Below are 21,913 nucleotides of genomic sequence, written 5' to 3'. Positions count from 1 at the left end.
CTGGGAGGGAAGTAGCCCAAACAGAATTTATGCCAAAGGTCTGTTCTCCAAATGATTTGGCTTGTTGTCTGTGGCTACTAAGGAGGCATGGGTACAGGCCTAAGCCTACCAGCCTACCGTTGCAACCAGCCATTGCAATGTGATTGCAGTGCAACAGGAACTAGGTGTGATGGTGTGTATGCGTCTTTTTTTTCTGATGAGAGACTTCAGCCCTATATGTGTATCCCCATGGCTTGGCTGACGAGCGCTGCTCCATTGGCTGAGAGCCATTACATAAACATAGTGTGACATGGGCCACGCCGCACTACAGGACATGCAGACTTTCTTGAAAATGCTTTCCCAGAAAGTACAGTTTCATAAAATATGGTTTTGAGGTTTCACCCTCAATAAATGAAGAGCCCGTAATCACTGAAAAGAATAAAGAAAAAACCTGAGTGGTTGTGGATTAGGTCACGGGTTAGGTGCACTATGGACACTGTGGTTACCACGGAGTGTTAAACCCCTCAGCCCCATCTGTTGTCATGGGAGCTAGATGAGGTCTCTTCTATGGTGTTCATCCACTGGGGTTCAGGGATGAGCCTCCACATCAAATCCGCTCTTATTAAAACAACACAACTTGTTTGCCTCTTTAACCTATTCGGTATGCAGCTACAATGATGAGAGGGGGGTTTAAATTAATCAAAAGAAAAAAAATTGCACTTTCAACATACATTCTTGTAATGTTTTCCTCCACCATGATACATATTTGTTGTATTGTCTGGAGAAGGAAAAAAGCTAAATCCTCAAGCCAAAGGATCACTTTCAATATGAATCGATGTAGCTGCGTGGAAGTTTTATAAAGACATACACACAGCATGCTTAGATCACCACACAGCATCAAATCACCATCATTTTTGAAACATATGCACTTGAGGTGAGGCACAGTTTTGTTAACACATTTTTGGGCCTTCACATCATAAATCCAAGCTGATGGGATTGCAATTGATTTAGTGTTGTGTGCCGTTTATAATACATAATGAACTTTGAATGACTTTTCATCAGTTTTCCAACCAGCTTTAACCAAACACGTGGGCTACTCTATGACGTAGTAACTCTCAATATATTGCACAGAAGGCCCCAGCTGCAAATTATGTGATCAGGACAACCAGAACCAGAAGAGTAACCAGAAATTCCTACAAGCACAATACAAGCACCTGTTGACAAAAAAAAAGCCTAGCTGTGGACAGATCAGTAGGGATGGGAATGCTTCAATCGATTCGCTTGACAACTGATGGCTACAGTTCAAAACCTGGCTAAGTGATCCCAAAACGGCCTTTTCCCCTACAGAACAGTTGTAAAAAGCTCTGTCTATATTCGGTCACGAGGTGATATAACTGTTATGTGTATTTGAAGCTATTTTGTTTATTTTTACACACTATGTAGTCGGAATTAGTAAACTCCTAACTAACTAATTGGATTAAGGGAAAGATTACGGCGTCTATGGGTAGCCTAAACCGTCAGGAGGAGCGACGGCCTGCATATAAAACCTGGGCAACGCCACTGGAGGTTCATTCTGTACATCGAACCTAACTTGCGGAATATTGCCACGTGTAGGCCGACATTTGTTGTAAAGAAGCCAACAGGTAGGTGAATTGCATCGTCTGAACTCAACACTGACTTCGAAATTCTTGTAGTTAGATGGAGGATGCACTAGTTAGGCTACAGCGAGATCAGGTAGAAAAGATCAACATCACTGTCGTTAAGAGTGTCCTTGGCCGAATGCAGAACCAGTCGGGATACTGTGTTGCAACAAAGTATCTCTAAAATGTAGTACCTGTGATGGTACCCGTGACCCGTCCATGGTAGATAGTGTCATTAATTCTGTTGGAACCAACATGCTTTGCATTTTTGTGTAGCCTTCTGCTCTTTGTGTCTGTATAGCCTGGACTAAGTAGCTGTATATGATTGTTTCGTTTATGGCTATGGGTGGAATGAATTACTTGCCGTGCTACCAATCAGCCTCTTTGGATTACACGCGATAGACTTTTGCGTCTACTTGCGCCCACGCCTGGTACTTCCTAGGAAGGATTGAATTGTTTGACGTCGACCCCTAAAGAGTCATTAGAGCGATGGAGTCATTAGTATTGTATTACTTTGATCGCACTGTGAGGTTTTTACTGATGACGCGAACAAAAGAGCAGGCTTATAGTATTTCTTACAGTATTAACTCCAGTATGACCTCGGGAACGTCCACATTTTACAAGGAAGGAATTTGGTTTTGACATTATTAGTTGTCACTAGGGGTGAAAATAATCCAGTTATTGAATGCTAAATAATGCATTATCATAATTGTTTTATTGTTATCACAGATTTTACGAGCATTTATCACTAACATGATGTACTAAACATTTTTACACGTATTCGTTGAGGACAGGCAACCATATCCTATATTTAGGCTCATTTTAGGTTCTCAATAAAAACAGGAAGACAGAATGTGCCACTTCAAGGGAAAACAGCTCACCTTTGTTAGTATATCCCCTGGTTCAAAATACCACAGTCAGTTTGATCAGACTTTGTAAATGAAGCATCTGATATCCCTTCTAAGAAATGTGATGTAAAAATAGTTACCCGAATGAAAATACCTCCCCAGGTGTCTTAAGCAGGCTTTAAGGTGCTATTCACTGAATGACCCTTGCCGTATTCTAATCCATGTGAATCCCCTTTGTTTATAATGATACTGTAATCTCATTAAATAAGATTTGTGCATGTCTTCCCAACACACACACACTCACACCCAGGTGCACTACATTTATATAAACAGACAGAAATGGAAATACACCCAGGGATAGACTTGCAGATAGGAACACACACACACACGCACAAACACGCACACGCACAAACACACACACACACACACGCACAAACACACACACACACACACACACACGCACACACACACAAACACAGAGAGAGAGAAAGAGAGAGAGATATAGAATTGCTAATAACACATATTACACATTGTTTACATTATATAAAAAATGACTTTTACCTGTTCTGTCCTTATTATTTAGAAATGACTAATAAATGTTCTTTTTTCTGTACCCCCAGGTATACTATCTAATCTTAAATCATGGCCAAGTAAGTACTTTTCCATCATTGTCTGTTCTCAATGTAGCACTTAAAGTGTGCAGAGACTTTTATGACAAAGAGAAGGAGAGAAGAAGGAACATGGATTTATTAATTGATTAATTCATCTACACTCTATGTCAGATGCCCCCCAGATATGTTAACCATTACATCATATTAAGTAGAAACTCACTCACTCAAGATCTCCATTGTTTTTAATAGTTGACATTCATAATAGGAGGATTTCTCTAACATGCCTTTGGTAGGAAACAAAATGTAAGGTGTCAGAAAAGATAAAATCAATATGTCATCCACTCAGAGTCATTTGACCTTTTGTCATAGGGATGATCATCTTGAGCAGGCTGTAGCTTCCAAAATGGAGGGTGGTTATGTTGCACAGGTGTCCACCATAAACAGATTACATCACAATCTTGAGTAATCTGTGATTGGATGCTGAGCATATGCTCCACAACACAAGCTGCGGTCCAGCATTACATGCATGGAGTGATGCCTTAAGTCACCTGTCAGAATGCATTAAGAGTCTTCCCTAATAGGGTAAGCTTAAGAACCCTCAATTCAGACAGGCTGGATTAAAGGCCATGTCAGGACTGGTCTTTATATACCAACAAGAGAGAGAGCAACAACTCTAATGACTGCTCTGTCACACTGACACAAGGTCATTAGTGTGCTGAAGGTCAATCCTGTTGAGGAACTTAGGATTCATAGCGACTATTTACTATTTAAATAAATTCAATCATACATACATTCCAAACATACATACATCCATTAACATATTTACTGACCAAACAGCTGTAGTGTAAATATATTTTACATTTAATTCATTTTTAAAATTCAATTCGAAATTTACAAGCCTGTGTGTGACTATTCTATTTTAGGGTTTTCAAGAAAACCAGTGGAAATGGCCAGGTAAGTCATCTCATCTGATTTCCATTTCAATCTACCTTTTTAAAATGCTCTTATACGTGACATGTGAAGGCAGACATTTTGAACAATGAATATGTCTGTTTACAGCTGACCCTGTTGTTGGGAAAGAGAGACTATGTTGACCACGTGGATACTGTTGATGCTGTTGGTGAGTTTCTGTTTATGGGGCCTCAATTCTAGAACATGATTTAGGTAATCATATTCAATTAGGCAATCAAAAAACCAACCAACCAACCATTTGTGTAATATATGCATGCATTTCTTTTCTCTGCTTCAGAGGGTGTCTTGAAAGTTGATCCTGCTGGACTTGATGGCAAGAAAGGTAAATCAACTGATTTATATATCTTTGAACTTTACCACACTAGAAACATATAATGTTCTCTACCTTGTACGTCGCTTTGGATAAAAAAGCGTCTGCTAAATGACTAAATGTAATGCAACTGTAATAATACATTGTAACAATCATAGGAACATTATAATAACAGTAACCTAGTACAATAACATGACCTAGTCCCCTAATTTGCACTGCTCAGTAAATCTTGTTTTGTCCCGGTCTCCAGCTTGGATCCAGATGGCCTGTGCTTTCCGCTATGGTCGTGATGACCTTGACGTGATTGGCCTGTCCTTCAGAAAAGACATCTGGTTTCAGTACATACAGGTGTACCCCGTAGCAGACCACAAACCCACCAAGACTGCAATGCATGACACTCTGATGACCAAAGCCGGCGACCAAGGCATCCCCTTCACTTTCAACGTGTGTATTATTTCACTGTTCCTGCCGCGTCGATCGCCATTTAAACGCTCACGCTTCCCCCTCGTAATCTCTGCCTCTAATCCTTCCTCTTTTAGATCCCAACAAACCTGCCCTGCTCTGTCACACTGCAGCCTGGAGAGGAGGACAAGGGAAAGGTGAGAGCAGTCAGGTTCTGCAAGCTTTAGGCTCTCATCATAAAGTATAGTAGTAAAGCATATGTGCTCATTAGGCAAAGTTAGAGCAGCAGAAGAGGATGTTGATGTCATGTCACAACCCCTCCTGTTTCTCAGGCTTGCGGTGTGGACTTTGAAGTCAAAGGATATGTCGCCAAAGAAGGAGATGACGCCGATGAGGTTATAGAGAAGAAGTACGAGTCCATGTTTTCCATTTTTCATTTAATTTATTTTTTTCTCAGTGTCAGTATTGCGATATCCTAAACTGTTGTCAGTAGCTGACTAAGGATTTATGTTGCATTAATGTAGCACTCAGAAGCCATGAGTTACAACAATTGACAAGGATATCAGAATTGCATTAAGAGTACAAGGCTTGGCTGGATGGATTATTCTGGATGGATTATTTCAGTCATGAATCCTCTTTCTGGAGGAAGATATACAGCATATCCCTTCAACTGCTATCTATCTCTCTCTCTCTCTCTCTCTCTACCTGTCTTCATTCTACAGGGATACCTGCCGTCTGATCATCCGCAAGATTCAGTTTGCCCCTGATAAGGCTGGCTCTGGGGTCTCAGAAGAAACCAGCAAGAATTCAATTAGTGTCACAGCCTCCATAGATAAGGAGGTATGCTTTAACTGAGGCTACATTATTCCTTCATATTATAGTAACAGCACCACATCCTTGTGTAGCTGAACTGTTACTACTGTTTTTCATTTGCCGTCTTGGGTTTCAGATCTATTACCATGGCGAGGCAATCCCCATTAAAATCAAAGCAAAGAATGATGGGAGCAAACCAGTGAAGAAAATCAAAGTGACCAGTGAGTGGCTGATAGATTGAATGATAAATATTGTCACTCCGATAATACTTAAAAGTAATTAACGGTTTATTTGAGAGTTTGTGATGTGCCTTGGTTCCTCTGTATTTAAGTTGACCAGACCACAGATGTCGTGCTGTATTCTGCTGACAAATACACCAAGTCTGTTGTAAGCGAAGAGTTTTCGTAAGTTTCTTTTCTCTTTTTTCTTATTTGTGTGCATACTCACATTTTATTCATCTGCTCAATGACTAGTTAGCATAGATAGCATCTGTGGATTCAGGGTGTTCAACACTGCAAGAGGCTCACTCAAAATTACACATTACAGTGATACACTGGATGTCGGCGGATCACTGGAAAAGACTGTCTCTGTCACTCCATCACTTGCCGCAAACAAGGAAAAAAAGGGCTTGGCTCTGGACGGCAGACTCAAGGATGAGGACACTAACCTGGCCTCCTCTACAATGTGAGTACAGAGTTGACCAATCCACAAAAGTTTATCACACTCCTTCCATATTTTTATTTATAGACTATAATTTGGTCCTCTCTATATATACATGTCTTTGTTATAGTGTAACAAGTTGTCTTCATTACAATTGAATTACAGCATTAGTCTCATTATTTAATAGCCATACATATTTTTATATTGGTTTATATTAATTTTTCTTTATCTGATTATCTCTACAGTCTGAGGCCAGGAATGGAGAAGGAGGTTTTGGGAATCTTGGTTACTTACAAAATAAAAGTCACCTTTGTGGCCGGCGGTGGAGGGTAAGTCATTCTAAAATTAGCCCCCCTACTAATTCACAGTCTTTAGATATCACCATATTAAAGACTTAAAGATGTTATCTGTATGAAATAATATGGGTTTCATTTCTTTTCAGTCTGCTGGGAGGTCTGACAGCTACGTAAGTCACTAGTCACTAACATCTCTTGCTAAAGATATAGCTAAACATGACAGTTGCTGTTATTATGTTAGACCTGGTAAACCTTTGCGATGTATGATGTATGTGATACAGCATGTAATTATATTCACTGAGTTTCTTTTGTTTTCCCCTCTAGTGATGTGACAGTAGAGCTTCCCCTCACCCTGATGAACCCCAAGCCCACAGGTGAGTTTCTGTCAACATCCTGAAATGCTGATTGACCACAGGTTGCCCTTTTGCTTACTCTTACTAATGTCCTTCTCTTCCTTCTCCCCCATCATCGCCTCCGCTTCTGTGCCCTATGCAGCGTGAGCTCATGTAAGTACCAAATTACATTCAGTGCAACGTGTGTGAACTACACTGCTTTCCCTAAATGTAATGAAACCTGCTGCTAAATTAATTAAAGATTCTTCTCTTGGTCCCCAAGCTCACATGGTGTAGAGTTCCCATCATCATTCACAAAGGTGAGTTGTCGGATTAACTCCTTTTGTATTTTTCAGTATACTTAGCACACTGAATCTCTATCTCCTTACTCCCCGAAGATAAGATTTATTTGAATGTAATTGTGATCTTTCCTTCATGTTGTTCCATGTTGTCTCTTTTGCAGAACACATATTCCCCATGTAATTTCCCCCAGCATAAAATGGACCACACTGGACACAGAAGGATGCAGAAGGACAGGGGGTGTTGCCTAGCCAACACTGAAATTAAGGTTGACATGGAAGCAAGGTGTCTACACAGTTGTCGGCAGACATTTTATCTGAAACTGTTCAAGAATATGATGTTTCCATGTTCCTCTCACTTATTCTGTATGATCTCTAAACTTAAAGGGTTCTCTCTAAAGCTAATTGAAAGAGGATGTGATTTGAATGCAGTCCTTAGAATATTTGTGTTTAGTTTTCTAGCTCACCAAAATCCTCCTTTATTGTAAGAGATATTCATGTTTCAAATGAAACAAAACTTCACTATATGTCAATGTTTGTCTTGTTTGATGTTTTTGATTGACATGTCACTGAGCCAAATAAAACCATATAAAAGACTCTTGTACCCGTTTCTGTGTGGTTTATGATATTCCAAGATCTATGACCTAGTTTTCATGACTTCATAATTTGTATTTGACGCATGAGGGATACTGATGAGTTGTAATATGACTAAAGTATAGTAATATACTGTAACTATAACATGCCTAGTTATATGGCTAAAGCAATGTACAATCATGCACGTATCAAGTGGTTATTTAAAAAACAGGATTACTGAGGTAACCAGATAAAAACACTGAATAAAGACAAAACTTTTTAATGGACCCAGAGTTTTGTATTTGTGTTGCTGACCATGTCCAAAGTCTTGTGTTATAAAATCCCCTCATTTATGAAGACACTCACCGTACAGGAAGTGGTATGGTCATTGAAGCACTGTGGTTCTAGAAGCTTCTAAATCATCTCAGGGCCTAAGTCTAATTTGGTAAAGATGTGGTGTCTATTATGTGACATCACTGTCAAGGGTTTTTTTATGCTGAAGGAGAATCTTAGGAGCATGGACTGTGTGTGGGGTTGCACTTGCACCTGTACCCCTTTCATACAAACACACTGGTCTCATTTTGTATTGCCATGCTTCTCAAGCATTTCTGTAATTACAAATAACATAAGAGACTACAGTCTATGTACAATTTATTATTACAACTGATGTTACAACGGATGTTTGGACTTTCCTGCAAGGTGCTTTTTCTACATGAACAAAGCATTCCAAGAGGGGTCCTCACGTGTTGGTATCTTTGTTTAGTCAGGACTACCTTTTATTAATTCTCCTATTTGTAATTAACTGAAGCTACAATTAGCTATTTAGCTGTTTATGATATACGACATTGTCTAAGAGGTTGTGGTCATTCTCAACGTTTTACAAATAACATTTTGATAATGCATCTCTGATTTAAAAACGGTCCCTGACAAGCCCCAATATACACTTATATGTATGCTGCAATAGAGCAGGGGAATAATGCATTTTAGTCGAGACAGAGACGTTCCTCAACAAAAAAAAAATGCAAATGAAAGGCTATCACCCTGGTAACGACAAGAGCGTTGCGCTTGTTGAGGTAAAGTGGGAATCCCGACTACGCTTGCCTGCTATAACAGCACACTGCGCTTGCTGAAAGCATTGCAAAATACTCGAATGTTTTAACAACCTAACCGGTCTTCTGAAAATAGACATACATGCAAGACGTTTTGCTGGTTTGGACATGTTTGTCATGGCTGTAGCCAGAACTTCAAGTCTTGATGTTCTAACAGTGAGGTAGGTTGATTTTACTAACTGTTCAAATCAGATTAGGCTATTCGTGAATTCACTCAAGGACCTCTCCATATAATTTTGTCAGACAAGACTGTTGCATAACGATTTGGATCGTTTGTGGTTTTTCCTGTAAGATTGCATTCTCATTACAAACGTACTGCTTTATAGTTACTGTGAAAGCGGACAGAAACCCCCTGCTTCAAGCGGGCCAAGCTGATAGACCAGGCCATGCACACGCACCCAAACAATCCGTGCCAAGAGGGCGAAGAATGTAGAGTGTGACTGCATCGAACTAAACGTCTTCGGTGTGAAAGCACCCCTCAAACTACTTGTTAGCTCACCCCTGCAGCTATCGTTATCATCCTTCACTTTAGCTGACATAATCTCCATTTACTTTGACTGCTATTGCAATCTCCATTTGCTTTGATTGGGCAGATCTCCTTACTTTAAATCAGCTTATTCTTCAGGAGTTGATGCTTGCACAAATCACAGGTTTACTCTCTCAATCCAAAAACAAAGGGAGTGTCCCCCGAGCTGCAGGACTGCCATGCACAGACTGTCTGCCAAAGTATCTCCCTCCCCTGAACCTGGTCCTATTACTCTACAGCTACCCACAGCCCGAGGTGAGTCCAGCTTCATTTCTTGTTTCGGCATTGTACCATCTTGTGTAAGCGTACTGGACGTTCTTGACAATGTGAAGTTCTCTGTAGAATTTTGACAAATCATATGTAGCTATATGCACACATGAAATAGGGGAGTTGGACAGACAGATTGTTGAAAAGGTTTTTACATACGATATGCTAAATGCAATCTGATAATTGTGTGCTGCAGGGGCAGTCCCTGGTATAATAGAGAGACAATGGCGATAGGGCGACAACAGTCAGTTTGTCTAACTGGAATGGATTGTCAACATAGGGTAATTCATCGTCCTAAATGCAATTTTAGCGGTGGCGTAAAAATGTGGGCACCAAGTGATCCAAAACTGAACCCTGGTCTTATACTTCAAGCTCTTTTGGAACTGTAATGTGGCGTCATGCAACAGGTGGCTCAATCCGTTTCTTATTTTATCTAGGTGACAATGGCCGGTCGAAGACTGACCAGCAGTCAGACACTCTGGATGGAGAGAGTAGTGTTAAGGATGAGGACGAGGAAAGCGAGGCTGGAACGAGAGACTGCTGCACCAGATGTCCGCTAAAGGCCATGAGGAAGGTGATGTGGGGGTTGGTGCTGGGGGGCTGCGTGGCTCTCTCCTGGGCTGGGGCGACTCACAGTGCCAAACAAACCCTCGCCGGGCTCCATGCCCCGTACTTCATCACCTGGTTCTGCAGTGTCTGGAACCTGCTCCTTTTTCCCATATACTACCTGGGACATTTGCTGGGAGCAGAGCAGAAACAGTGGCCCACCACCTGCTTCAGGTAACAGCGTCCCACACAGTCAATGCAGCTTCACCTCAGAGTAGAGGAAAACAGAATCCTAGTTCACATAAGAAACCTTACAGTTTACACCGTACAACCATACCCCATATGTAAGTAACACATTTCTAATAAACTAATAATATTTTATTATTAAACATTTCTCATATCTATTGTTATTAATCATGTATTATATCTATTCAATATTAATTTATAAGATGCAAGAGTCAGGTTTTTCTTTGGCTCTATGGTATTTATTTCCACACAGGAACTGAAGCTTCAGTCTGATACAGAACATAGGAAAGGCTCAGGGATCTTACACACAGACACAGATTACAAGGAAAGGGTGACACAGATGCTAACACACAAGGAAGCCACACCAGGGCATTGCATATAACACACTGACTACAAATCAGTAACAGAAATACACGCTGATATTAGAACACTGTAAATGGAACATTAAACAGAGAATTGAACAATTTACATAAACAGAACGGAACTCTGGGAGTGCACAACCTTCTTTGTACACTACAGTATATTCACTGCTATTTACGAAATCCTGAGTTATTACAATCCACCTCAGATATAAGGGCATATATAATTTCCTAGGGCCTATGTAATTGCATGCTACATAGCCCCCACCAAGCCGGTTAATTGTCCCCAGTGACTCAGGCATTCAACACAAAGTCCTTTAAGTGCTGGGGAAGTTGTCACTGCCACTACCTGGGGTGGGGTGGGTCTGTGTAGAACAGGGGTCTCCCGGCCAGATCCGAAGCCAAGCGATTTCATCCGGCCCTGCCGGCTCCTCAGAATTTTGCAAAAGTTCCATTGATTTGAATGGGCCACCCCAACGTTTACCTCTGCCATTGGCAACGGGTTTTGCGCTTCTAATTTACATCTTTCATATCCTTCCGCAAGTAGTCCTGTCATTTAACGTAGTGTAGGAGAGACCCCCTGGACTGCTGTTCGGTACGCCCATAAGACCAGGGGGACATGCAGGTTCCAATCACGCTGCCCGCAACTGGTTAAAGTAGCGAGTTGGGTTGCCAGAGTGCGGTTAAAACGTTCCACTAATCCATTACTCTAAGGGTTGCAACTGGGTAGTCCACCCACCACTTGAGGTCACCCACCACTGAAGTAACTGTGTCTCTCTCTTCACTGCGCTGACAATGCCAGCACTGCTCCTCGACTGCTGGTAGTCCTGCAGAATCTTGAGCCTGAGCCAGCTGCCCCTCCGGCTCTCTGAAGTTCAGCAGCTAGGTGAGAGAGGCATGATCAGTACACAGTAGGAACTCTTTTCCGTGGAGGTAGGCTCTGAAGTCGTCAATTCCCAGGATCACAGCAAGCAGCTCTCGCCAAGTGACACTATATTTTCTCTCAGGTCGGCTGAGCGTGACTGAAGTAAGTGTTCCCCTGCTCACCGTGCTCTCCCTCCCGAGACAGCACTGCACGAGACCCTGTTACTGGCGTCAGCATACAGGATGAACAGTCCCTTAGGGTCCAGCCTGACCCAGCGATATAATCGAGGGCATCGTTGATACATGGTAGCGGGTCAGAGTCTTTATGAGTGGCATCGTTGAGGCGGTGGTCGTCAACACAGAAATGATAGGAGCCATCTTTCTTCTTAACCCGGACAGAAGGTGCTGGCATGGGCTGCTGCCTGGCTCGATTAAGCCTGCCTCTTGAATCTTCAGTTTGGCTGCTACCCGCTTCAGGGGCTTAGGTGGATGGAGGAGGCATCTCCGGTGTCAATGTTTCGCTGGACCAGGATGGTGCACAGGCAGTCTTTGTCTCTGGTTGCAAAGATGTCGGAGAACTGAACCAGGAGCTCTCATTGCTGGCTTCTCTGGTTCACCTCAAGCCCTTCACATCTCCACTGGCACAGGTCGTTGACAGCCTGTCTGGTCTCAGCAGTCAGCGGTGGCTTCAGTGTGCTAGGTTCTGGACCGGCCTCTAGTGAAATGGCAGCCACACTCCCCAGCTTTGCGACGAGGTGGGTGAAGACTTCAGCGGCGTGATGATTTCTCTGATGTGGGCGTGGTCGCAGCTGATGGTGGCGGCGTGATGGTCCTCTGGACTGATGACTTGGATGTGGTGGCACCTCTGGTCAATGGTTTACCTTTACCAGCAGCATTTATAGCCAAGGTGTCAGTGCCCAGACGTAGCTGATCTCTGCACACATCCTGGCAGCGTTCTGGGCCGAACTAGGAAAATGATGGACCGTATGTCCACTAAGGCTCGGCAGGGGACCTTCCAGGTCACAATCGACATACAGTCCATGAGCTTAGCCCAACCGACCATGCTGCAGGTGTTTGGGCAGGGGGGCTGGGACAGTGTTCAAGTGTCGCCCTGCTTCCGTTTGATGCTGAGGGGATGATCTGTGAGGTGCAGCTGCTGGACAGTGGCGTGCTACGGGCCCGGGTTCCCCGCATTGGTAACACCCCTTTGACCGGCTTGCTGCTCTCCGGGGACCTCGTCTCTAACGCTGGGGGTCTGCCGTGGTCGCCTGGAGGTGTACCTCGTCCTAATCTTTTATTTCATGCCAGACAGCTCTGTGTAGTTATGAGCACCACAGGGAAGGGTGCTGGGGTGGTGGCCCATCCCTTGGTCATCATCCTGGCTGGGAAACGCTGGCTCCATACGCTGCTCCTTTCCACTGGCTCCGGGGTGGGGATGTTCGACACTCGAGCCCCGTTAAGGCTGCTGGAATATTGTGCTTTGGCCGTGCTCCACTCTCGTGCAGTTCCTCGATGAGGTCTTCAATCGTCAGGATCGCTATTCCTCTATGTGGCGCTCTATCCCACTTCTGACACCAATGTAGTAAAAGTCTGACTTTTGTCTAGCTCCATGCTGTTTATTGGCTAGTAAAGCTTCAGTCTGATACAGAACAGGGGAAAGGCTCAGGGATCTTACACGCAGACACAGGTTACAAGGCAAGGGTGACACAGACACTACCACACAAGGAAATGACATCAGGGCATTCCACATAACACGCTGACTACAATAACATTAGGCATAGAATTGAACATTCATTTTAACAGAACAGAACTTTGGGAGTGCACGGACTGCTTTGCCCACTACAGTATATTCACTGCTATTTAGGAAATCCTCAGTTATTACAATCCACCTCAGATGTAAGGGCATATATATTTCCCTAGGGCCTATATAATAGCGCATAGCACAGGTTAGCAGAAGTTTCTTTTAAATGATAGGTTGACATAAAATAAATAAAAGACTTTGAGCCACCTAAGCCAAGCTGCTTTGAATCTATATCTTCTTAGCACTGCGTGGAGCCAAACAAATGTCTTTACCTGACCCACCAACACTTAAACACACAAACATATCAGCATCCTACGTAACCCTACTTAACACATATTGGGTTCCCACTGTTTTTCTAATGCTCTAGTGCACACACAGACTTTTTCATTAATCTGCACAGACACCTGCTATACCTGCTTGTCACATCACTTCATGTTATTCTTGGCCTATTATTAAATTCAAAGCCCAGGTTCACTGTTGGAAAGCAGTTTTCAGTAATCCCAGTAGTGTTCAAGAATCACCATCAATACCCTTAATTCACAATTCATAATTAGTAATGTTTGTTGTTTTGTATTTCAAATATGTTTTCAAAAATGTTTTGTAAGTTGCTTTGTGACAAAAGTGTTGCACAAAAGTGTAACATGTACCATCCAACTTACCAGATGAGGGCTTCTGGTTTGACCATAGCTTTGTATACATGAGCAGTGCTCCAGGTATGCAGTGTTTTTTTGTACTTACAGAGAGTGTAGCAGTTTCCTAGGGGACGGCAGAGTGACGGTTAGGCTCCTGCTGAAGGGTGCAGCACCGTTCTCAGTGTTGTGGAGCCTCTCCGGGTACCTGTACCTCCTGGCTCTCCACCGAATCTCCACGAGCGATGCCAGTGCCGTCCTCTGCTGCAGTCAGGCCTTCATCTTCCTCCTCTCCTGGATTGGGCTGAAGGACCATTTCATGGGAGTAAGGGTGAGAGCATCCTCACTAGATTCCCTCTCTGAAGATTAGGATCAGAGATTCCTCACTGTGTCACAAACCATTTAGATTACCCCAGGGACTACCTCTATTATTTTCTGCTTAATGTTTGAGGCATCATGTACCTCAAACTTAACCAATTAGTTTTAGTGTGAACTTCGAGTTCCCTGGTGATATCCCAGTTCAGATCAGCAAATTTACAGTTTGTTAAATGAGCTTTGAAGATGCTGTCCTACATTATTATTTTATAATTGTATCATTTGGGATGATTCCATGTGAAATTACTGTAATAGGCTTGTATTATTATTTGTCTAGTACTTTCAGTACTTTTATGAACTACAGATATTTTATTTTCAGAATACTTGGTACACCAAAGCATATCAGGATTTCTGTATGTTAAACCAAAAGACGAATTCATTCCTAAAGGTTATAGAACCTTAGTCAAATAAGATCAATTTTCACTGCAGCTCCCTGATGTGTGTATCATGCTCTATAGATAGTGGCAGCCATTTTGTCCATTACTGGGATTGTCATGATGGCCTATGCTGACGGTTTCCATAGTGACTCAATAACCGGTGTGGCACTTGGAGTGGGCTCTGCCTCCACATCTGCCTTGTACAAGGTCAGCCTGTAGAACTCTTTCTCCTTTTTTCACATACACACACACACACACACACACACACACACACACACACACAACACACACAACACACACACACACACACTCACACACACACACACACACACACACACACCACACACGCACACGCACGCACACACACACACACACACACACACACACACACACACACTCACAGCAATGCTTCATGGTGTGGTTCCTCAGCTTTTATCAAGCTGAGATTTTACAGTATATCTGAGTTCAGTATATTTGTATTCACTATAGATCTGTTAGTGCAGGCACACTTCTTTTTTTTGACCTTCTTGACCTCCCTCTCCCAGGTGCTCTTTAGAAAACGTGTGGGAGAATTTCGGCCAGGTCCAGCCAGTGTGCTCCTGTCGTGTGTGGGGCTGTTCAGCTGTGTCCTGCACTCCTGGGTGTGTGTGCTGCTCTACCTCACACATGTGGAGTACTGGCCCACATCTCAGGCCATGCCCTGGAAATCGCTCTGCATCATGGCCTCACTATTATTGGGTAATATCTTTTTGTTTCTGGTTTCTGTACAGTCCAGCTTGGCAATGGCATGTGGCATGTTTAACATGTGTTTGATTATTGAATGAAGGAATCATTTTATGGTTGTGCTTAATGGTTATACTTACCACATAATGTGCTGCTCAACAAGGACAAGTCTTAGAGTGGTTTATATTTACTTATGTTTATGATGTGGTAGGACGCATGGAAGGCTGGTTTTGGTCTAGTCTTCATCTGGCCATTCTTTCACTTCTTCTCTTGGTCTTAATTAGCTTTCAACATGTTGGTGAACCTAGGGGTTGCACTTACATACCCCTGCCTCATCTCCCTCGGGGTCCTTCTGAGTATCCCAGCAAGCACAGGTAGTGAGCCATCACTAGCATTAACCATCATTATTTCTAAGCATGGCCCATTTACAGCGATTTATAGTCCTACACACTTGTTTTTGGATAGATTATATACATACATACATACATACATACATACATACATACATACATACATACAATACATACATACATACATACATACATACATACATATATATACACACATCCATACATATATACCTACAGTGCATACATACTCATTCATAGCTTTCTGAAATAATCTGGTCATATTGACGAGTGAAGAGTAATTTTGATAATCTCACAGTAATCAGAATCAGAATCACGTTTATTGGCCAAGTAAGTTTGCACAAACAAGGAATTTGACTCCGGGTTAAGTGGCTCTCATTGTACTTACACAAAACATAGAACACAGCACAAAACAATACAACACAACAGCACAACGGTCTGAGAAATATAAGAAATATATACAAGGAGGAATGGCTATATACAGGAGCTGTGAACTGTAAACACAACAAGTAGTGTAAAGAGTGGAGAGTGCAAGAAGTGCAGGGATAAATATTAAATGGTTAGAAAGGTAAGAAGTACAGTATATACAGCCTGTATAGTTACACAGTAAAACCTGTATGTAAGTTATTGTATCTTAACAGAACTTTTCTCTCTACAGCAGTAGATATTTTGGTGACCTCCTCAGTGACCCAGTTAAGCCAAGTGAGAATAGCTGCAGCAGGTATCATTGCCGCCGGTTACGTAATGTTGTTGCTCCCCGAAAACTGGGACGAAAATACCCTGCGCTGCCTTGGAAAGCTCTGGCAGGGAGGCTGGAGAGAAGACAGTGTGATTGTTGAAGAACTCACAGTGGACAGTGTCGGACCCACCCGGACTAAACCCAAACCTGCTGGAGTTGCTGCACTGTTGCATGAAACTTAAACTTAAACAAATGAATCTCCTTGTGGTATCCGAAAGTGTGTATAAAAGGATGTATATATAACTATTAAACCTTGTTGAAGAACAACATGCTTCAGCCAATCAATGCCCATTAATGCACACTTCAGCGGTTCTCCTGATACTTGATTCCTAAATATTGCTAATCACTTAAGTTTTTGAGGTGTACTGCATGTTCTGTCTATTTTCTGTAGAGTTTTTGTGACCAATAGAACTACACATTAAATAAATAGTTATACTTGCATTTTCCTCTAATCTCATGTTGTCATGTAATATACCATGCCAATAATCTACGTCCAATGTTCCCCAAAGTATCGCAGTCCTGCACAGGTATTGCATTATCCAGCCGCCTGACTGAACACTGCCATGTTGCACTGCTCTTTTGATTAAATTATGAATTAGTGAAATTAGTGGTAACAGCGACACCCAGAGGCTTTTAGGGTAAATAACTGCAAGACAGGAGTAGCTGCTGTCTGCACAGTGGGCGAGGTTTGAAGGTTGGGACAGAGACAAAAGAATACGTTGGCTAACAAAGCCATAACCCGAGATTTAACACAACACACCACAAAATAGTTCGGAACTGAATTTTAAACTGTCAGCTAGATTGGTGAACAAACGTCCATGGGTGTTCGGCTATGGAAGTAATGTAGGCTGGTCGTAGCTTATCTCAGCGAGATGAAGACAGGAATATTAACAAATCAATTGGAACACTAAGGTAAGCTTCATTATTATGACAATGTTAACACGGGCTATATTGTGTCGGCTTGTAGATGTTTATTCTGCAAGACACTTAAAAGGTAACATTCTTCAGTTGAGTATCCTATCTTTGTCAGAGATCTATACAATGCTCTCCAGGACAGTGTCACTTCCTTGACACAATAGCCGACGGTTACAGTAGGTGCCGCAGTTTACTGCTGTAGTTAACCCTACAAGACTAACCAGACAGCAACATTGTTTTATAGCATTTGCATAAGCTATGGTATTATAATATCCAATTATTAACACACAATTATCCCTATTCAATCCTATTCACGCTAAAGCATACCGATTGAGTGTCTGCGCTGTTATTCATACAGTCTCGTATTTAGCCTAGAAAATGAACGGTTTCCAGTCCAGTCCACCGGAGTGTCCAGCGGGGAGCGTCTGCTCGATTGAGGGCTTGCCTCCCCTGCCGAAAGGCCTGAGCGGAATCTTAAACTCTAGCGGCGGCTCCTGGCGGGACATAGAGAAGGTGTACAGTAAGAGGACACGTATTCAGGCCGACATCAGCAAGTCCCGGGTGAGTGACTCCCTTGGTCGAAGCAAACCAGCAAGCCTGGATGCAGCATTGGCTATGCTGCGGAAAGAAATGGTAAGTGTAACTACCACAACAAATAGTAGAGTTTGATTCTTATAATAATAATCTATTCGATTAATAATAATATACGTAGTAGACTAGTAATTATATCTACACTTCTAATGATTTTATTGTGGTCACTAATATTTCCCTTACACATTGTTAAAAATGATGGAAGTATCACCAATTGTTTAATAAACTGATCTCCACATCATGTGGATCATATCATGATGTGCAATCACACTCTTTCCTCTCTTAGGTGGGCTTAAGGCAGTTAGATATGTCTTTACTCTGCCAGCTATGGTCACTCTATGAGTCCATTCAGGAATACAAAGGTGCCTTCCAAGATATCTCATCCTCTTTGCTGTCAGAGAGTTCTTTCACCACTGAAAACGGATATTCTGATGAGGAGGAGGAAGAGGAGGAAGAGGAGACTGAAGGAGGAAGAGAGCCTCAGGATGCCCCTAGGTCCACTCTGCCTCAACTAGCCCAGAACTCCCGTGACCAGTGGATAAAAGACTCCTTCCATATCCCCATATAAATGTAGCAATTTCCCATTGTATCTATCCTAGTTCCCCTGTCCAAACAGAAGCTGCTTTATTTTGGATTCATATTGGCCTTAAAGATATCAGTGTCATAAGTGATGTGTTTGCTCTTACAAATGAAGGGTCATTCATTTCACAGGCTGTTCATGTTTTTTTTTTTTAAGTACCCTGAAATGAAGGAAATGTAGCCTATTCCCCTCCCTCTGTGAATTGTGAAATGCCGGATGAGGAAGAAAAGCAGGAAGAGGGAAACGATGACAAAAAGAGGAAAGGTGTTTCATTTTGCCTCATGCATCTCTGCATTAGTGTGGACTCATGTTGCTCCAACCTCCAAATGTATAGTACAAGATACCCATAATATAAATGTTAATCTTGCTTTGTGGCCACGTGTAATTACCCCTATATGAAGATTGTATTTCCAACACCATGTAATCTGTATCTACATTTGTACAAGCATTTTACATTGTTTTATCTTTTGTAGAAAATGTTGCATAGATTGCATATGACTGAAATTGTGAATTTGTGAATACAATGCGTTTTATTAAAACCTTATGAAACTTAGAAACTGCACTTGGAGAACTTGCTTGCAGAGGGCTTTCTGACTATTCTCCCTCTTGGAGCCAATAGGTGGCGATACTTTTACATTATAGTAGTTGCATTGCCAGTGTTATAGTGTTGCTTTGGTGAAACTTTCTTATGTGAGAACAATCCCCCAGTTCAGAGCTATATTGCACTTTAAATAGGAGGAACTGATGGGTGGACAAATCAGTCTAAGCTCTGGACAAGCTTTATTTTTCCATGTAGTTCCCAGTTAAGTGAGAAATCCAAAAATGGCAAGCTGTATTGAATACAATCAAAAATCCCCCACCTTACACGTAATTTAACATGATCTCACCACACTTTCAAAGCATGTTTAGATATACTGTCTCCGAAAAGGAATTTTTCAGTAGCAAAAGCTTTGCTGCACTGGCCTCTTTTTAAACTCGCACTCAACTGAGAGTTTGGACATGCGCCCATTCTGTGATGCCTCACCCCCCTCTCCTTGTTTTTGCCAGTATAAACAACTCATTCCAGCCTCACATTAGCTTATTAGGCAATGTTGTGTTCTCTACCCCAGGGGAAGAGATGAAGGAGTATGGGGGGGTAGGGATGGCAGCCACCATACACCACAGCTTTCTCATTGTGTTCTCACTACAGGCAGAATTCATGTAAAAAGTCAGGGTTATTCTAATGACAAAGCCTACTTTGTGATTATGTTTCAGCAGGGCACCTGTTCACAGTGTCTCTGGTTTGTGTATTCCCTGGCTGAGGGTAAAAATAGATCCTGGTGCTCTCAGTGTGAATATCCTGCAGAGTACCATGCAGGGGGATTACAGAGAGATGCAGCAAAACGTCCCCAACATCCTGAGGTCCACATGTTAGTGTACTGGAATATAACTACATGGCTTTCTAGATTCCTGCAGAGATGGTTTTAGATTTTTTTCAATGGTTTTCATCTTCCATGTAAGACATGAAGACAGAGGAAGTCAAGGAAAAAGTTCCTGAAATTGTTACAAAATATGTACCTTTAGTGATAGTAAAAAGTCTCTTAATCCATGCATGCGTAACTTTTCACCTTTCATGTAGTTCATTTTGGATAGAATTATAGCAGTTGAATAAATGAAAAAAAAGACTACGCACATTCCAGTTGTCCTGTTTGCTCTCCACAGTTATTATTGCCAGGTGAGGATGTCCAAGCAAAGAGAGCAAAACAGGAAGTGGGGGGCCTGAGACCTCTAAGCTGACAGGAAGTCTGGGTATACACAGGAACCTTACACGTCCACGTATGTGGGGGGTACAGAGAGCGGGCTGGCAACGTAGGTCTTAGGTACAAAGATTTTCATAATTCTGAGCAGTATATCCTCTTGACTTGTGGACCGTGCAGTAGTCTTCCATTGTTGTTTCCCCCCTACACTGTTATTCTTTTTGCCATGGATTTGTGACACATGTATTTATAGATTTGTATCCAGTCCATATTGGTAGGATTTAAGAGACTGAGACTATAGGGAAGAAATGTCTGACAGTCATTCATGACTGTCTCACGTAGTCCTATAAATAGATGCAATGGATATTGTTAGGCAGTTATATAGGTTACTCTTTAGGTTGTCTTCTGTTTCTAACGTTGTCATGACAGCTGCTTGTCTGCATTGCACAGTCTATATGTATTTTGTAGCCAGTTAAATCTAAAAAATTGACAGATGAATATGCTATGAAATGCTGAATATAAAATATAGTATAGTAAATAGCAAATTTTCGTTTCATAGTGAACAATGTGGTATATTTCTGACATATGATACATAATCAAAAGCAATTTTATTCTCTCATTATGTTACATTGGTGTTAGGGTAAAGTATACTATTGTGAGGCCAGTGCTTTTTTGGAGGTTTAATTTTTTAAAGATTTACCATTTTGCATGTATGCACTTGGCATTCTAGGCTTTTTTCCAGGTACTCTTAGGTAGTGTTTCAGAGCAAGGGCATAAGAGTTAAAGTTCCCACCTTCAATGAGTCAGGGAGAGGCACAGGTTCTGTCATGATTTACACTTCTGTTGTACACACACACACACACACACACACACACACACACACACACACACACACACACACACACACACACACACACACACACACACACACACACACACACACTCACACACACACCACACAACGACTAGGGCTGGGTTTGGAAACTCTGCCTCAAATGCTGTAGAAACCACAGGCTCCCTAGTGTTCTCGTAATAGACTGGAATAACCATGTCAGTTGTCAGACTTCATGACATACATTTTCTTAAAATGTAAAAAAAAACTTGTGAAAAGGCTAGTGAAGATAATGTCCATGGAAATGGAACTTAAAGGAAAGTAATACGATTATGAACAGCTTTAAAATAGAATCAACACAGAAATGCAGAAAAAGCAATACTGGTCCTGATTCTAGGTCTGAGCCCAGATCGTGAGTTTGTCGCTCTCCTCCCCCTCCATACCAGTCATCACTCCAACCCCAAATATACCCCCATGGCCCAGCTGCTTCTGTCTATCGTTTCCTCTTCCCATCCTAAATATAGTCTCAATGTGGCCCGAAATATTCCCCCACACCCTTTCTCTCTGCAGTTCATTGTCATGAACAGCCGAGTAT

At 42.1% G+C, this 21,913-nt stretch overlaps 3 protein-coding genes across 4 annotated transcripts; all 3 read left to right on the top strand.

The window, feature by feature from the left end:
• The first annotated feature begins 1,541 nt into the window (after nt 1–1,541).
• Nucleotides 1,542–7,759, top strand: arr3a (arrestin 3a, retinal (X-arrestin)). Of its 2 annotated transcripts, none has more exons than XR_004164127.2 (18): nt 1,542–1,622; nt 3,088–3,117; nt 4,002–4,032; nt 4,138–4,198; nt 4,328–4,372; nt 4,611–4,804; nt 4,900–4,959; nt 5,095–5,171; nt 5,485–5,602; nt 5,712–5,796; nt 5,907–5,979; nt 6,122–6,259; nt 6,481–6,564; nt 6,678–6,701; nt 6,856–6,905; nt 7,027–7,037; nt 7,126–7,183; nt 7,327–7,759. XR_004164127.2 is itself a non-coding variant. In XM_031571752.2 (18 exons), exons 2-16 carry the CDS (start codon nt 3,110–3,112, stop codon nt 7,029–7,031), a joined length of 1,053 nt encoding a protein of 350 aa, XP_031427612.1. In that variant the 5' UTR covers nt 1,542–1,622; nt 3,088–3,109; the 3' UTR covers nt 7,032–7,037; nt 7,147–7,183; nt 7,327–7,759. The 2 variants fall into 2 exon arrangements, 1 of the variants encoding a protein (XP_031427612.1); XM_031571752.2 differs by having other exon boundaries at nt 7,147–7,183.
• An 881-nt stretch (nt 7,760–8,640) lies between these two features.
• On the top strand, nt 8,641–17,105 carry LOC105909137 (solute carrier family 35 member F4). The gene is made up of 8 exons (XM_031571747.2): nt 8,641–9,005; nt 9,522–9,625; nt 10,075–10,417; nt 14,194–14,413; nt 14,916–15,041; nt 15,380–15,572; nt 15,842–15,931; nt 16,584–17,105. Exons 1-8 carry the CDS (start codon nt 8,953–8,955, stop codon nt 16,844–16,846), a joined length of 1,392 nt encoding a protein of 463 aa, XP_031427607.1. The 5' UTR covers nt 8,641–8,952; the 3' UTR covers nt 16,847–17,105.
• A 189-nt stretch (nt 17,106–17,294) lies between these two features.
• Nucleotides 17,295–19,303, top strand: fam89b (family with sequence similarity 89 member B). The gene is made up of 3 exons (XM_012837755.3): nt 17,295–17,576; nt 17,950–18,212; nt 18,457–19,303. The coding sequence occupies exons 2-3, from the start codon at nt 17,958–17,960 to the stop codon at nt 18,736–18,738; spliced, it is 537 nt and encodes a 178-aa protein (XP_012693209.1). The 5' UTR covers nt 17,295–17,576; nt 17,950–17,957; the 3' UTR covers nt 18,739–19,303.
• Nucleotides 19,304–21,913: the final 2,610 nt, after the last annotated feature.

This window comes from Clupea harengus, chromosome 8 (assembly GCF_900700415.2).
Source record: "Clupea harengus chromosome 8, Ch_v2.0.2, whole genome shotgun sequence".
Classification (NCBI taxonomy): Eukaryota; Metazoa; Chordata; class Actinopteri; order Clupeiformes; family Clupeidae; genus Clupea; species Clupea harengus.
This window is presented reverse-complemented; position numbering and strand designations above follow the sequence as displayed.

What these genes read in the sequence shown, in the direction of transcription:
- arr3a (XM_031571752.2), top strand. An exon ending in GCATCCCCTTCACTTTCAAC is followed by an intron (nt 4,805 to 4,899) that starts GTGTGTATTATT and finishes TTCCTCTTTTAG; the next exon opens with ATCCCAACAAACCTGCCCTG. An exon ending in CTGGGAGGTCTGACAGCTAC is followed by an intron (nt 6,702 to 6,855) that starts GTAAGTCACTAG and finishes TTTCCCCTCTAG; the next exon opens with TGATGTGACAGTAGAGCTTC.
- LOC105909137 (XM_031571747.2), top strand. Translation starts at nt 8,953, where the DNA reads ATGTTTGTCATGGCTGTAGCCAGAACTTCAAGTCTTGATGTTCTAACA. An exon ending in CTTGATGTTCTAACAGTGAG is followed by an intron (nt 9,006 to 9,521) that starts GTAGGTTGATTT and finishes CCAAAAACAAAG; the next exon opens with GGAGTGTCCCCCGAGCTGCA. An exon ending in GAGTATCCCAGCAAGCACAG is followed by an intron (nt 15,932 to 16,583) that starts GTAGTGAGCCAT and finishes TTCTCTCTACAG; the next exon opens with CAGTAGATATTTTGGTGACC.
- fam89b (XM_012837755.3), top strand. Translation starts at nt 17,958, where the DNA reads ATGAACGGTTTCCAGTCCAGTCCACCGGAGTGTCCAGCGGGGAGCGTC. An exon ending in CTATGCTGCGGAAAGAAATG is followed by an intron (nt 18,213 to 18,456) that starts GTAAGTGTAACT and finishes TTCCTCTCTTAG; the next exon opens with GTGGGCTTAAGGCAGTTAGA.